The 13,751-nt window shown below is 39.7% G+C and overlaps 1 protein-coding gene across 3 annotated transcripts in view; it reads right to left on the bottom strand.

The window, feature by feature from the left end:
* The window catches only part of NUDCD1 (NudC domain containing 1), a 55,911-nt gene extending 42,176 nt beyond the window's left edge, over positions 1-13,735 (bottom strand). For 2 of the 3 annotated variants that reach the window (XM_036031358.1, XM_036031359.1), the window contains exons 1-2: positions 13,497-13,735; positions 3,707-3,861 (exon numbers count right to left, since the gene is read on the bottom strand). In XM_036031358.1, the coding sequence (XP_035887251.1) occupies positions 3,707-3,861; positions 13,497-13,614 (273 nt within the window). In that variant the 5' untranslated portion in view covers positions 13,615-13,735. The remainder of the gene's footprint in view (positions 1-3,706; positions 3,862-13,496) is intronic. The other variant, XM_028534007.2, reaches the window with a different exon arrangement.
* Between the last annotated feature and the right edge of the window lie 16 nt (positions 13,736-13,751).

Here is a 13,751-nt window from a genome sequence, read left to right on the forward strand (position 1 = left end):
GCCAGTGCCTACAGCAACATGTAATATATAAGCAGGCATGCAATAAATATTTTGAATGTTGAGTGAATACTATATATGTATTCTTGTATAAATATACTATATACTAACTGAATTAGACTTATAAAAGTCAATATTCTTAGAGAATTTGAGATTTTAGATTTGTCTTTTTAGACAAACAAAACACAACAGATTTTTAAAAACATAAAAGCCCTTAACTTTAAATGATACAGTAAAATGCAAACTATGCCCTGGGTGATGTGGCTCAGCGGACTGGGCCCTGCTCGGGAATGAGAAGGTCACGGATTCACTTCCCCATTGGTTCAGTTCCTACTCAAGGCACATGCGTGGGTTGCCGGCCAGGTTCCCAGTTAAGGATGAGGCACCTGATTGATGTATCTATCTACCACCCATCGAGTTTCTCTCTCTCTAAAAGTAAATAAATAAAATCTTTTTAAAAAATGTGAACTATGCACAGCCAGAGAGTGGCTATGTATGACCATGTATGCACAATATAACACACATGCACGTTATGGGGCATTTGGCTTGTATGTATCCCAAGTATATAGTGCATATAGAGTGTACGTGTATAAAGTGTCACAAATGAGTCCACTGACAGGCAAAGGCAGGCTAAACTAAATAAGGAACTATTACGAGTTACTCTAAGGTGTCCACAGAAGTTAGAGAATAGGTTAGAAAAAGGAATCAAAGGCATCTTAGTCTTTATGTCGAATTAGCTATCTTAATAAAACTAGAGCACATTTGACCCTTGAACAACACATCTGAACTGCGTGAGTCCACTTATACATGGACGTTTTCAATAGATCCCTGCACTGTTTTCGATCAGTGTGGGAGTCTGTGAATGTGGAGGGCCAACTGTACACATTGGTCTGTGCCATTTTATATAGGGTACTTGAGCATCTATAGGTTTTGGTGTCTGCGGGGTGCGGGGGAGTCCTGGAACCAACAATGCCTGTGCATACTAAGGGAACTTGCATACCAAGTTCTCGGGGAGTCAGAAATTACATGTGAATTTTCAACCACAAGGGGGTTGTGTCCCTAACCAAGTTGTTCAAGAGTCATTTGTATTTGATTTCCTATGTAATCTTTCCAACAGAAGAAGACAAATATACTGACCAGCCCACACTGCTGATCTGTAGTATTTCAAATGCAATCATTAAACTTTCATTCCAGATTTCCCATTTTAAATCTTGTGATTTAAGTTAGAATTAGCATCCCAAATTGCAACTGTTAATGGGTGAACTGATAAAACCAAGCTTCTGGCTCTGAACCGTGGCCCTAGCTCTGCTCCTTCCAGCCAAACACACTACTAAACTTTCCTTCTCCACACTACTTCTGCATCTGATCCCTACTTCCCCTGTTACACGTTATCAATTTATATGTGTGTGTAGCTACTAAGCACATAGTACCATTCAATAAATGTTTGTTGAAGAAATATAAATATTTCTAATTCAGTAAGATGATTTATCTCAACAAACCAAAGACTCATACATGCACCTTGATAATAAGAGGGAGATCCTATCAAGAATGCAAAGCCAACTCCAAAGAGTAAGAACACACTCAAAACAGCTGTTATCCATTCAACAAACATACTGGCCAATACCTCTGCTGGGTGCTAGAATTACAGAAATGTAAGAAAGACCCACAGGCTACACCAAGGGTCACCAACTATACAATCCACAAGTGAAATGTGGCCTATTGTCTGTTTTGGTAAATAAAGTTTTATTGGAATGCAACCACACTAATTCATTTGTATACTATCTATTAATGCTTTCACACTATAGCAAAATTAAGCAGTTGTGACATGAGACTATTTGGCCCATAAACCCTAAAAGATTTATTATCTGGCCTTGTGCACAAAAATCCTGCTAATCCCTGGCCTAAAGCAAATTCATAGTCCATATAGATGTAAGAGCTAATGGTTTAATTGTTCCTAGGGAGCAAAGGGATTGATCAGGTCAAGCTTCCTGGACGAAATGATTAGCTGGGACTTTAAGTGCAGACAGGGCAGCAGCCTGACAGAACCGAGGGAGAACGTCCCAGGTACAGTTAATCACATGGGAAAAGGGCTAGAGGCCACAGGTCACAGGAACTGCATATCGCAGACACTGCAGGACAGCAGCATGACCAGAGCGTGGTAAAAGTCTTAAGTTGGAGGGAAAGGCCTTAGAAACTTCATACACCAAGGAGAGTTTGTATGTTAACAATATATGACACTTTGTGCCTATACTTATTGGAAACAAATAAAAAACAGACACATAAAAACAAACCGTGTAGACAAGAACAGATCAGAAACTAACAAACAAAAGATGTAGAGGAAATACAGGTCTTGAACACAGGAGAGATAAAGGTGAGGTCAGAAAGACCTTTTAAGTTCCTTGTTTTTTAAATCACATGAACACACTGCCTATTCTAAAATTACATATTAAAAAGGGTGGATTTTCACATCAATAAAGAGGAAACCACCAGGCTGAAAAAAAAATTTAAAGGAAAAAAGTGTGGATTTTGTCATAAAGAAAATATTAAAGGAATTTAAGTGAGGAGCGATAAGAACAGACAAGCAGTTTAGATCATTCTGTAGAGGCAATGTAGAGGATGGCTACAACGTTGAGAATAATTAGGGAGCTATTAACTGACCACTGACTGTTTAAAGCAAATATACTAACAGTGTATTATGGAGCTTACAACATATAATGAAGCAAAATACATGACAAAAATAACTCAAAGGTGATAAGGGAAGTAAAAGAAATATTACTGTAAGATTTATACTTTTTTAAATGCAGTAACGTTAATTAGAGGCAGTCTATGATAAATTAAAGAATATTAATTTCTACAATAAACATTAAAAATAATCGTAATATAAACAGGTTTAGATGAAAAGCCAAAAGAGAAAATTAAATGAAATTTTAATTTTTTAAATAAAGTCTTGATTCATCCAAAGGTGGGAACAGAGACACAAAGAACAAAGAACAGATGAAACAAACGGAAAAGACCGTAATATAAACCCAACCGTATCAGTAATTACATTAAATGTAAATATACTAAGCTTTCTACTTCAAGGACAGAGATTTGCAGACTGGATAAAAAACAAGACCCTACTAAATGTTCTTTACAAGAGATACACTTTAAAAATAAGAACATTGATAAACTGAAATTAAGGGGATAAAAAAGATAAATACTAATTTTTTAAAAAGCCGACATGACTATATTGGTATGAGATTTCAAAACAAAATTATTTCCAGAGCCTAAAAATAAAGGACATTTCACAATACTAAAAGGACCAATTCACAGCAAACAAAACAATCTTAAGTGTAGCCAATTAGCAATGTTCAAAATATACAGAGCAAAAATTAACTAAAAGGAAAAATAGATCCCTATCATAGTCAGGGATAACATGTCATATAAAAAAAATTAAAAAAAAAAAAGGAAATGAACAGTTACATCAATACTGATGAACTCATCAGAGCAGCTGTCCACTGGTGGGATTGAAGGGGGATAAATAAATGGAGGAATAGGATCAAAGGGAAAAACTGAAACTGAATTAAACAGAAATGGAGCCTTATATAGACTGATGATAGGATTCCCTGTACTAAAGGTATTTGTACATTACTTCCCTGGATATCAGATTCAAAGTGAAAATTGAAGATAAAATTTGTAAGAAAATCCTAGTAGTATATTTTTTCCTTACCAGCATCACTGTTAAATTCATAATTCTTCCAAGATTATCAACATAGTAGACACTGTCTTGATACCACGAATCACAGTGTAAGTAATTATACATTCCAAAAGCATGCATGTGCTCCAGTGTGTATTGGTCATCTCGAAGTTTTACTTCTGCTACAGCTGAAATATAAGAAAAATAAACACACACATCACAGAGTTTTGTCACAGGCTGTTCCTTTCTGCACAATGGTTACACGGCAAAGAAGTCACCGGATGCTAGTCACAGGGCCTTCAGGCCAGTTCACTAAGTTATTCATTCCAAACCAACTTCTGGGCACCCACCAGAAACTCCATGCAGGGGATAAGCGGTGAGTGGGGTGGACAGGGAACCTGCCCTCACGGGACTTAGAATAAGGAGGCCATAGGAAACAGGCTTCTCATGCCATAGCCCTTTCTTTTAGGAACCTCTTCCTTGTAATTGTGAATAAAAAGAACAGAGAAAATTAAAATTAAAGGCTAAAATTAAAGGCTTTCCTGTCTCCTGGGCAAATATTAAGTCTACTTCATAAAATGTTTTTATACTTTTTAAAATGCTTTTTCTTTAATATGTCTTTGATTTTCACCACACACTAAGTAGTGTTTTTTGTTATCGCATTACACAATTATGGAAATAAACGTAAACACAAATAGTGACTTCTCCAAAGTTACACTACAGTTTTTCCAAGGGTACAGAGCAAAACAATATTAAACCTGGAAAAGAAACTAGGTTTCCTACTTAAATAGAGCTTCTCAACTGGAGCATTAGCTGCTTCCATAGTTTCAATTTACTTTTCTCCAGCTTTACTGAGATATAATTGGCACATAACATTGTATAAGTTTAAGGTGTACAACATAATGATTTGATATATGTACATATTACAAAATGATTACTACAGTAAGTTTCCTTAACACATCCATTACTTCACATAGTTACACTTTTTTCTTATAATGAGAACTTTTAAGATCTACTCTCTTGGCTGCTTCCACAACTTTAAATCTGCCAAATGTGATCTCTGCCTCACATTCCTCCTTCCTTCCATACAGAGAATTCCCTTCCAGTTCGGAGCTGCCTGTGACCTCTGGTTCACTTCTGCTCCAGCAGGAAACATGTAAACTGACCGAGCTGTGCCAGTACCTTACCTCAATATAAAACTCACCTTATTATATCCTTATCGGAAGTTTTATTCCAGAATACTCACCTGCTCCTAACTCTATTACCTACTATGAGCCCTGGCTGACTTATATCCATTCATTCATTTATTCAACAAATATTTTAATAAGCACCAATGATACAATGACGAGCAAAGGGCATAGAATCTAGTATCTTCTTAACACTTATGATTGAGTGGGGAAACGGACTTTAATAAAATATTCTCATAAGTAAATATATGATTAAATGTTATTAAGAAAAATTACTGGGTACCACAAGAACATATGACAGTGGCGGCTAATCTACTTGAGATTAACAAAAGCTTTCAGAAATCTGACCCAAGCTACAGAGGGTAAGGTAGAGTTAACTTAAGAAGTATACCTAGGCACATGCATACACACACACCTACTTATCACAGGCAGAAGGAAAAGCAGGGAAAAGTAGGGGGAAAAACTTGTTTTCAAAGACCCAAAAGACAACCAAACTGGCTGAAATGTCAGAGCTATAGAATTGTACAAGGAGAGACGGCGATGAATAAAGTCAGAGAACTTGGCAGGGGCTGAATCAAGAAAGGCCTTGTCTTTATTTACATTTGTTGATAAACTCAATGCAGTAAGAGTGTTTTAAGCAGGAGAATGACATCCAGACTCAAATTTGTAGAAGGATCCCTTTTAAGTACAATATGGAAAACATACCAGAGTAAAGCAGGGTAAGGGTAAATCCAGGGAGACCCATCAGAGAGCCACTGCAGTCATCTGGGTCGAGGACGATGCAGTGTACAGGTGTTTCAGAAGCAGCATCACTATAACTTTATGGATTTGACCGAGGCTGAGGACACTGTTACTATATAACTCCAGTTAGTGTCTATTTTATAAAGAACAATTAGAAATACCTATTCCTGATTAGGAGGGGAACAAACAGCAATTCTTGGTTTCCTAGCACCACTGTGTGGATGAAACTTGATACTGCAGGAAATGTGCAAAGTCCCATAATGGCCCAAAGAGGAACACTAAGGACATGAGGTCAAATACATTGTCTTCATGATTGTCCTGTTAATGCAGAGAGACACTGCCTCTGGCCCCCCGTGGGAAAGAAAAACACCATGTTATTCATCTGGAGTGTAAAGGGGCGGGCAGAGCAACAGACTGGAGCAGGGCAGTGCTGTGGAGGAGAGGCCGGCAGAGCTGTGTACAGAGCCTCCTCCCTCTGGGCTGGGAGGGCAGTCTCCAGTCTCCACTGGGATCTTTGGAACAGTTGAAGAGGAACGTCTCTAACAGAGAGCTAAGACGCCACTGTAGTAAATATTTTATTATTTAAAATTATCTTGCATTGGAAATAAAAGAGCTTTGCTGAAAAATCATTCTTAGTCTTTAAGAGAAAAACAAAACAAAACTGAGTGAGAGCCTAGTACAAAGGGAATCTCCCCTCATCTTTACCGAAACTCCTTACGCATGTAACCTCACAAACCTAGTTGTTCATTCACAAGTCATTTATGGAATGACTACTATGGGCCTGGCACCCAGCACTGAGCAAACACTGGTAATAAAACAGACAGAAGTCCCGTAAATAATGCTAACAACAGTTGAATTACTGCTTCTTTTCCATAATATACTACTATGCTGAACCATGAGACACTACCAACGCTCCAAACTCTTTCGACACCACCTAAATATGATTCGATCTAATACTTATGTAAGCTTAGTATTTTTTTCAAATAGGGGGTAGAGGCAAAGAATATTAAAACATTAACAAAGGTCACTTCTTAGACCACGTATTTTCTAATTGCACCCAATGACTTAAGCCTTCTTTCCCCTTAGTTACTGAACTTGTTATTTGTGTATAACGATGTAAAAAAGTAGAGTACAAGTTTGTATTACAAGTTGTGAAGCAAGACAGGGAATCAGACAGGCTAGAATGAGGGGCACTGCTCTCACTAAACTAGCTTATGTAATGCTTCTGCACATTAACACATTCACTGGCCTTTTCCCCCTATGTTTTCCTCCATAAAAGGAGACAGGAATTTTATAGTAAAGTCTACATAAACACAATAGTTACATGGCTCTCCTCTCCCTTCACTCTGGTAGCCTTAACCTTCACCAGCGTTCATGCTCCCTGTCCTGGAGAAACAGTCCAGAGAGACTACAAAAAACATCAGAGACAGTGTGAGCTTTACGTACAGCCTTCCCGCTGATGGGAAGCCTGGTTAAGTCACCTAACCTTTCTACCCTGTCTCACCTGTAATAAAGGTTAATAGTACTTATCCCACTAAATTATTGACAAACTTAACCACCAAACCTATAAAGTATTTGCTACATGCTACATAAGAAGTGGTGATTTCCCTGTTCCTCTTCTCCCTTCCAAGGCTAATTCTCACACAGGTGTTCACGATTTCCCTTCTCTCCTCTCCCTTCCAGGCCCTTCCCCCCGCAGGTATCTCCTCTCTGCTGGTCCCTTGCCCTCCACTTAAATATGTTGGAAACCTCCCCCTTTGCAAAGCCAGCAAATGAGAAACGTTTCCTCCTTTCGGCCCTGCACTCAAAGCATAACTCTCTCCTACCCCATACTTCTCAAACTTCTTTAAAAAGTGCCTCTATCCCATTTTCTCATTATCCTTACTAACTCCTTTCAATCTTGTTTGTACTTTACTATTCTACAGAAATCATTTTTTCACTTAAAAGTAGACAATGGACAATTTTTCTTGCAGCCAAGGTAGAATAATAGTGACCTACCTATTCAAGGTAAAATAATGGAATAATATCTTCCCATCAGAGAGATCCAATAAGATAAAAATTAAACAAATCAGACAAAATTACTTGAAACAACAGTTTTTAAGACACTAAACATCAGACATCAGAGGACAGTGATCCCTACCTCTGCCCCAGCCGACTGCTGCCTTGAAAGAGTTTCCAGGCTGCAGCACAAAGAGGGAAAGTGAGGCAGAACCTGAGAGACCCCCTCTGCTATGGAAACTGAGTGAACTTCTGGAGACGACCAAGGCAGCTAAGGTTCACCAGACAGAGTACCCGAGAACAGAGCCACACAGAGAGAGGCATCCAGAGGGTCTCTTCCCAGTAATGGCACATGTTTGAGGAAGCTACTCCAGGCCAGGACCGTGGGAAAGAACCGTGTGGAAGGAAAGGATTCGAGGAAACCGTCTGCGGCACAAGGCTGGGAGCGAGCTGTGACTGCTCCCAACACGCAGACTGGAACAAACTCGGAACTCACAGGGTAACGGGCAGACTACCCAGAACAGTCTTGTCTCGTCACGGGGAGAAATTAGCCCCAGACTGAGAATGGCTCCAGACCAGCCTGACAAATCACACAAGCAGCACCCAATTAATCTGTTTCCAAGTAACTCAACTGCACCCCAGAACAAAGTTCAAGATTTATAAACAAGTGTATTCTGCAGCCGACAAGGTAAAATTCACAATTTCTGACAACCAGTCAAATATTACCAGGCATAAAGGTAAAGAAAACAAAATCCATAATGAAAAGAACAATCAACAGAAATTCAACACATAACTGACACAAAGTTATAACTAGCAGAACAGAACATCAAAGCAGTTGTTAAATAAAGTGTATTCCATGTGATCCCAATGACACAGACATGAAAGATGTAAAAATGATTTAACTCGAGCTTCCAGAGATGGAAACCACAATACTAAAATGAAAACACATTGTATGGGACTAATGACAGATCAGACATTGAGAAAAAAAGGTTAGTGAAACTAAAGGAATGAAAATAGAAATTACCAAAAATAAAACAAGAGGGGGAAAGGAACAGGGAAAAAAATGAAAACGACACTGATGCACTGGGACCAGCTTCCAGCAATCTGAAAACAGGCAACTAGAATTCTGGTAGGAAAAATATTCCAATATAAAAAAATATTCAATCCCAAGGAAGACATAACAGTGGGGAAATTCCATTTTCCCATAGACTAAATAGGACAAACAGAATACCAGTAGCAAGATAAAAGACCCAAATGTAACAAAATCATTAATCATATTAAATATAAGCAATTGAACTAAAAGATACTGTTAGACTCAATAACAAAGCAAGACCCAACTATTTCTGCCAATAAAGAAATGCATGTTAAATACTAAGATACAAAGAGAATAAAAGGATGGAAAAAATATAATTTGTGTACACCCCCCCCCCCCCCACACACACAATGGCAACATTAATCAAAACCAAGCTGAGGCTGCTATGTGAAGATCAGACAGACTTCAGAGCAAAGACTATCACCATGGTTAAAGAAGGCTACTTCATAATGATAAAGGGGTCAATTTATCAAGAGGACACAATAATCAATGTTTATACAATATAACAGAGCTTCAAAATACAAGAAGCAAAAACTGACAGATGTGCAAGGAAAATGAGAAAAATCTACAATTATAGTCGGAGACTTCAATACCCCTCTCTCAGCACAGCACGGATGAACTCAAAGTAACTATGCTGAGTAAAAGACAACAGACAAAAAAGAATACACACTGTGTAGTTCTTTGAAAATCTAGAAAATCTAGAAAATGCAAAAAACATATAGAAACAGAAAACACATCAGCAGTTGCTTAGGAAGGGGGTACAGGAAGGAACAGAGGACTCGTTACAGATGGGCACATGGAATTTTGGGAAAAGATAGCTAAGTTTAATATCTTGATTATGGTGATGACTTCATGGGTGCATACATATGTCAAAATTTGCCAGACTACACACTTAAATATGTGGCGTTTGTCAGTCATAGCTCCATAAAGCTGTTTAACGGTCTGATATAAAAAATAATCTATTGTTCATCAGGCATGCTCCAGCTCTTGAGATGAAGCACTGAAAACGATGAGATGAACAAAAAGATGGACACAGGACTCATCAACACAGAACTTACCATTTTAGCATAGAAGAGACTCGGAAAGCTACCAAGTGCCATCAAGTCTATGAGGTGCCAGGTACTATGTAATTATACATTCTATAGTGCAGACTCTAACTAGGTAGTCAAGAAAGGAACCTCCTAAGAAAGTAACACATAAATCAAGAGGAAAAATGGAGTATGAGCTAACCAGCTGAAACATAGGGGGAAAATAAATATGTACGAAGATATTTACTAAATAAAAACTCTAGGGAAGAAACATCTGTAAAAACATGCCCAGAAATGGAATTGCTGAGTCAAAGGGCAATAACAATTTGTTAAAAAAGGTTTTTTTTTTTAGTTCTTTTGAGTAAAGGAAAAAGTAACATGTACTGTTTACATAGCATAGGGAATTTTACAATTTAATAACATCATTTAAGATAAGGGACTAGCCCTGGACAGGTAGCTCAGCTGGTTAGAGCAGGGTGTCAAACTCATTTTCACAGGGGTCCACATTGGCCTTGCAGTTGCCTTCAAAGGGCCAAATAACAGTTAAGGAGTAGTTACATTTATACAGTCCTAACACTATTTTTGCCCTTTGAAGGCAACTGCGAGGCTGACGTGGCTCCCGGTGAAAATGAGTTTGACACCCCTGGGTTAGAGTGTCATCCTGGTACACCAAGTTGTGTAAAGAAACACACAAGAACCCACCAATGAATGCATAAATAAGTAAACCAACAAATCGATGTCTCTCTCTCTCTCTCAAATCACTCACTCACTCAATAAAAAACAAGAGGGTAAACCTCCAAGCTCTTTGAGACCAGAGGCCACATTTCCATCCTTACATCCTAAATGCAGAGCTTCACACACCAGAGGTGCCCACTAACAGTTGGCTGAATTAAATGCACACTCTTTGGGGTGGTATAAAAGTCTAGTTGTCAGGAGGAGCTCCTCAGTCACACCCCAGTATCTCTAGAAATGATAGTTTTAAAAGGAATCAACCTTTTCTTTATCATCCTCCCCAAGTAAGTCTTAATGCAAGCCCTCGAGTGAACTACTGTATTGAGAAAGCATTAAGCAGATCTCCCTGTCTCCATTCCTCTACTTTTCCAAATTCAGCCTACACGGAGCCCAATAGTAAACCATTCAAACCCCAAATCAACTTCCCTTCTCTACTTAAAACCCTAAATGACATCATCTCATCACAGCCAGCTGTGCATCCCAAACACAGGCTCTTAAAACCAACAGTGGTGAAATGAGGGGAGAAAAAGGATAACTTAGTGAGTTTTCAATAAAGTTAATATTTTTGATTTAGAGAGTTACTTATTGTAAGATTTTGCTTCCTGCTTTTTTTGGTGTTAAAATTATTTTTGAAAGAATGGGTCAGTACATGACAGTTTTTAAGAAACATCTCCACTTGGCAAACTAAAATGTTGGCAAATCTGCCCTAGCCAGTGTGGCTCTGTTGCTTGATTGGAGCATCATCCTATGGATCGAGGGGTTGCAGGTTTGATTCCAGGTCGGGGCATGTGCCTGGGTTGTGGGTCCAGTCTCTGGTCTGGGTGTGTGCGGGGGGCAGCTGATGGATGTTTCTCTCTCGTATGGATGTTTCTTTCCCTCTCTCTTTCTCCTTACCCTCTTTCTAAAATAAGTAAGCATGTTCTCAGGTAAGGATTGAAAAGAAAAATTTTTTAAAGTTGGCCAAGTCCATGACAGATGAACTTTATTTTTTTTTTTATAAGGGCCCATGAAGAATTCTGGGAAACACAGTGGATAAAGTCCAAAAGACAAACAGTGCCCTCACCTACCTTTCTAAGTCCTGTGTCACTTTCCCAGGAGATTTTTTTCCCTCCTTCTCTTCTTCATTTACACAATTTATTGAGCACCTACTATGCTAAGAGCAATGACAGAGTCATGAGCAAAGGAGAAACATCACTGTCAAGGAGCTCACAGTCTGGTGGAGGAAAGATGCCAAGTAAATCAAAAGTAAAAACTATGATTGGACTGACTTACGGAGAATGGAATGAAAGAGCCGAAAAGTGGAGTCAGGAAGGAGAGTCAGGAAACTGCTATAGTTCAGGTAAGAGATAACTGTGATTTGGACAAGGTCAGAGGCATGAAAAAGCCAAAATCTTGAGCCAACTGGATTTGCTGACAGATTAAATACGGGGTCTTAATAAAAAGGAAATTGCTTCATGACTTCAGCATAAGTAACGACATGGATTTGCACTAATAGTTGCAAATTTTATGACTCCCTGGATTTACAGCACTTGGTATGAGGTTGCTGTCATCACTCACTGTGTGACTGTGTGACTTGCTTACATCAATGGGACAACCACAGACTTATTCCAAGCAGTAGCTTGAAAAAAGTGCTTGTGTACTGCTACCTGTCTCTCAGAATCAGTCTGGAGTAGGCAGCTAAAGAATGAGAGACCACGCGGAGGAGAGCTAACTAGGGAGGGACCAACTGAAATAATCTTAAACCAGTTATAGCAGATAACTCCTAAACGTATGAGAAAGTCCAACCAAGATGAGCAGAGAGATACCTAGCAGACCCATAACAGGACAAAAATGTACAAACGGGCCCAAGCCAAGCCTAGAACCACCTACCAGGCCCCCTGACCTGTGAGCAACAATAACAGCTTATTTTTTGAGCCAGTGAGTTTTGGGGTGATTTCTTAAATGCATGAACTAACTAAACATGGTGGTACCATTTACTGATATGGAGTGGGAGAGGGAATGCAAAAGACATAGAATGAAAAGAAAAACCAAGCTCATATTTTTCTTACCCAGGTCAACCTTTATCTCCCCTTCAAAACTCAACTTAGATACCCATTGCTCCAGGAAGCTTTCCCAGATCTCCCAGACTGGTTTGGCCTTACTAACTGTTTTATAATTACCTGTTTATTTTTCTTCCCAACTAGCCAATTGCACTTTATCTTGTGTTACTGACTCTCTTACCCATCTTGATATTTGCATGTAACACACAACACGCTCCCAACAGGTTTTATAAATGAATTAAGCACTTACTACTTATTTGATACTATGGAACTATTAATTAACTAGCATTTTTCAAAGTGTGATCCCCTGACAAAATCATCAGAAGCAGCAGGGGGTGTTATTAAATAAAAATGCAACACTCTGGGCTCTTAATCACCAATGAAAATACCATTTTACCTCCTTTAAAAAAAAAGGATGAATATTCTGGCCAACTACAGAAAAACAAAACAAGTATAAGTACGAAAATCAACTTGTCCTCAAAATTGTCTAGAATACGGACAGTCCTTAGTCTGAGTAACTGAAAAATGCTCTGAACTGCAATGGAGTTTCTTTTTAAGAAATGGGTCTCGGGCAGAGGAAACAGGAGCTGGGGGTCCTCCAAGGAGGTGTGGCTTCTCAAAGCACAAGTTCACAGAGAAGGCTCCCGGGTGGGAAGCAAGTTCTCAGCTTTCTCGGCAGCACGGACCAAGCCAGAACGGACAGGCGACCTCAGCCCAAGAAGCACCCGTGTGTCTGACCTCGGAATCTGGGCTGCCTAACCGAGAGTGCGGGCCCGTGGTCGCACTACAAAAAAGCGGCGAGAAGGTGGCTCCCACGGAGTTCCGCGATGGGCATCCTTCTCCAGAAACCGCCACCCTGTGTCCACCCCAGTCCGACGAGTGCGTAAGGAAGGCCCCGGTGGCCCTGCTTGCCCGAATCAGACAGAAAGAAAATGCGGAAAGGGTCTGGCCCTTTGCAGCCGAAAGGGGTAAGGAAAAGTGCAAGGAGGCGGCACCGCTTCCCACCTGCATCAAGCTCCAGCTGGTAACAGGGCAGCGGCTCGAGAGAGAGTTTGTAGCCCTCGAATCGGGGATCCAACAGAGGTCTCTTCACCCGCAGGGAGCAGTTAGCTGCCACCTCCATCGCCTTCCAGGATCCTGGTCTGGGAATTAATAAAGCTCTTGTTGAAAGGTCCGCGCTTCCCTAGCAGCAATGAGGCCAGGCGGCTGCGTGGGTCCCATCCCAGAAAACACGGCGGTGCGGGATGCCTGCTGGGAAAT

The sequence above is a fragment of the Phyllostomus discolor genome, chromosome 7, assembly GCF_004126475.2.
Source record: "Phyllostomus discolor isolate MPI-MPIP mPhyDis1 chromosome 7, mPhyDis1.pri.v3, whole genome shotgun sequence".
Lineage (NCBI taxonomy): Eukaryota > Metazoa > Chordata > Mammalia > Chiroptera > Phyllostomidae > Phyllostomus > Phyllostomus discolor.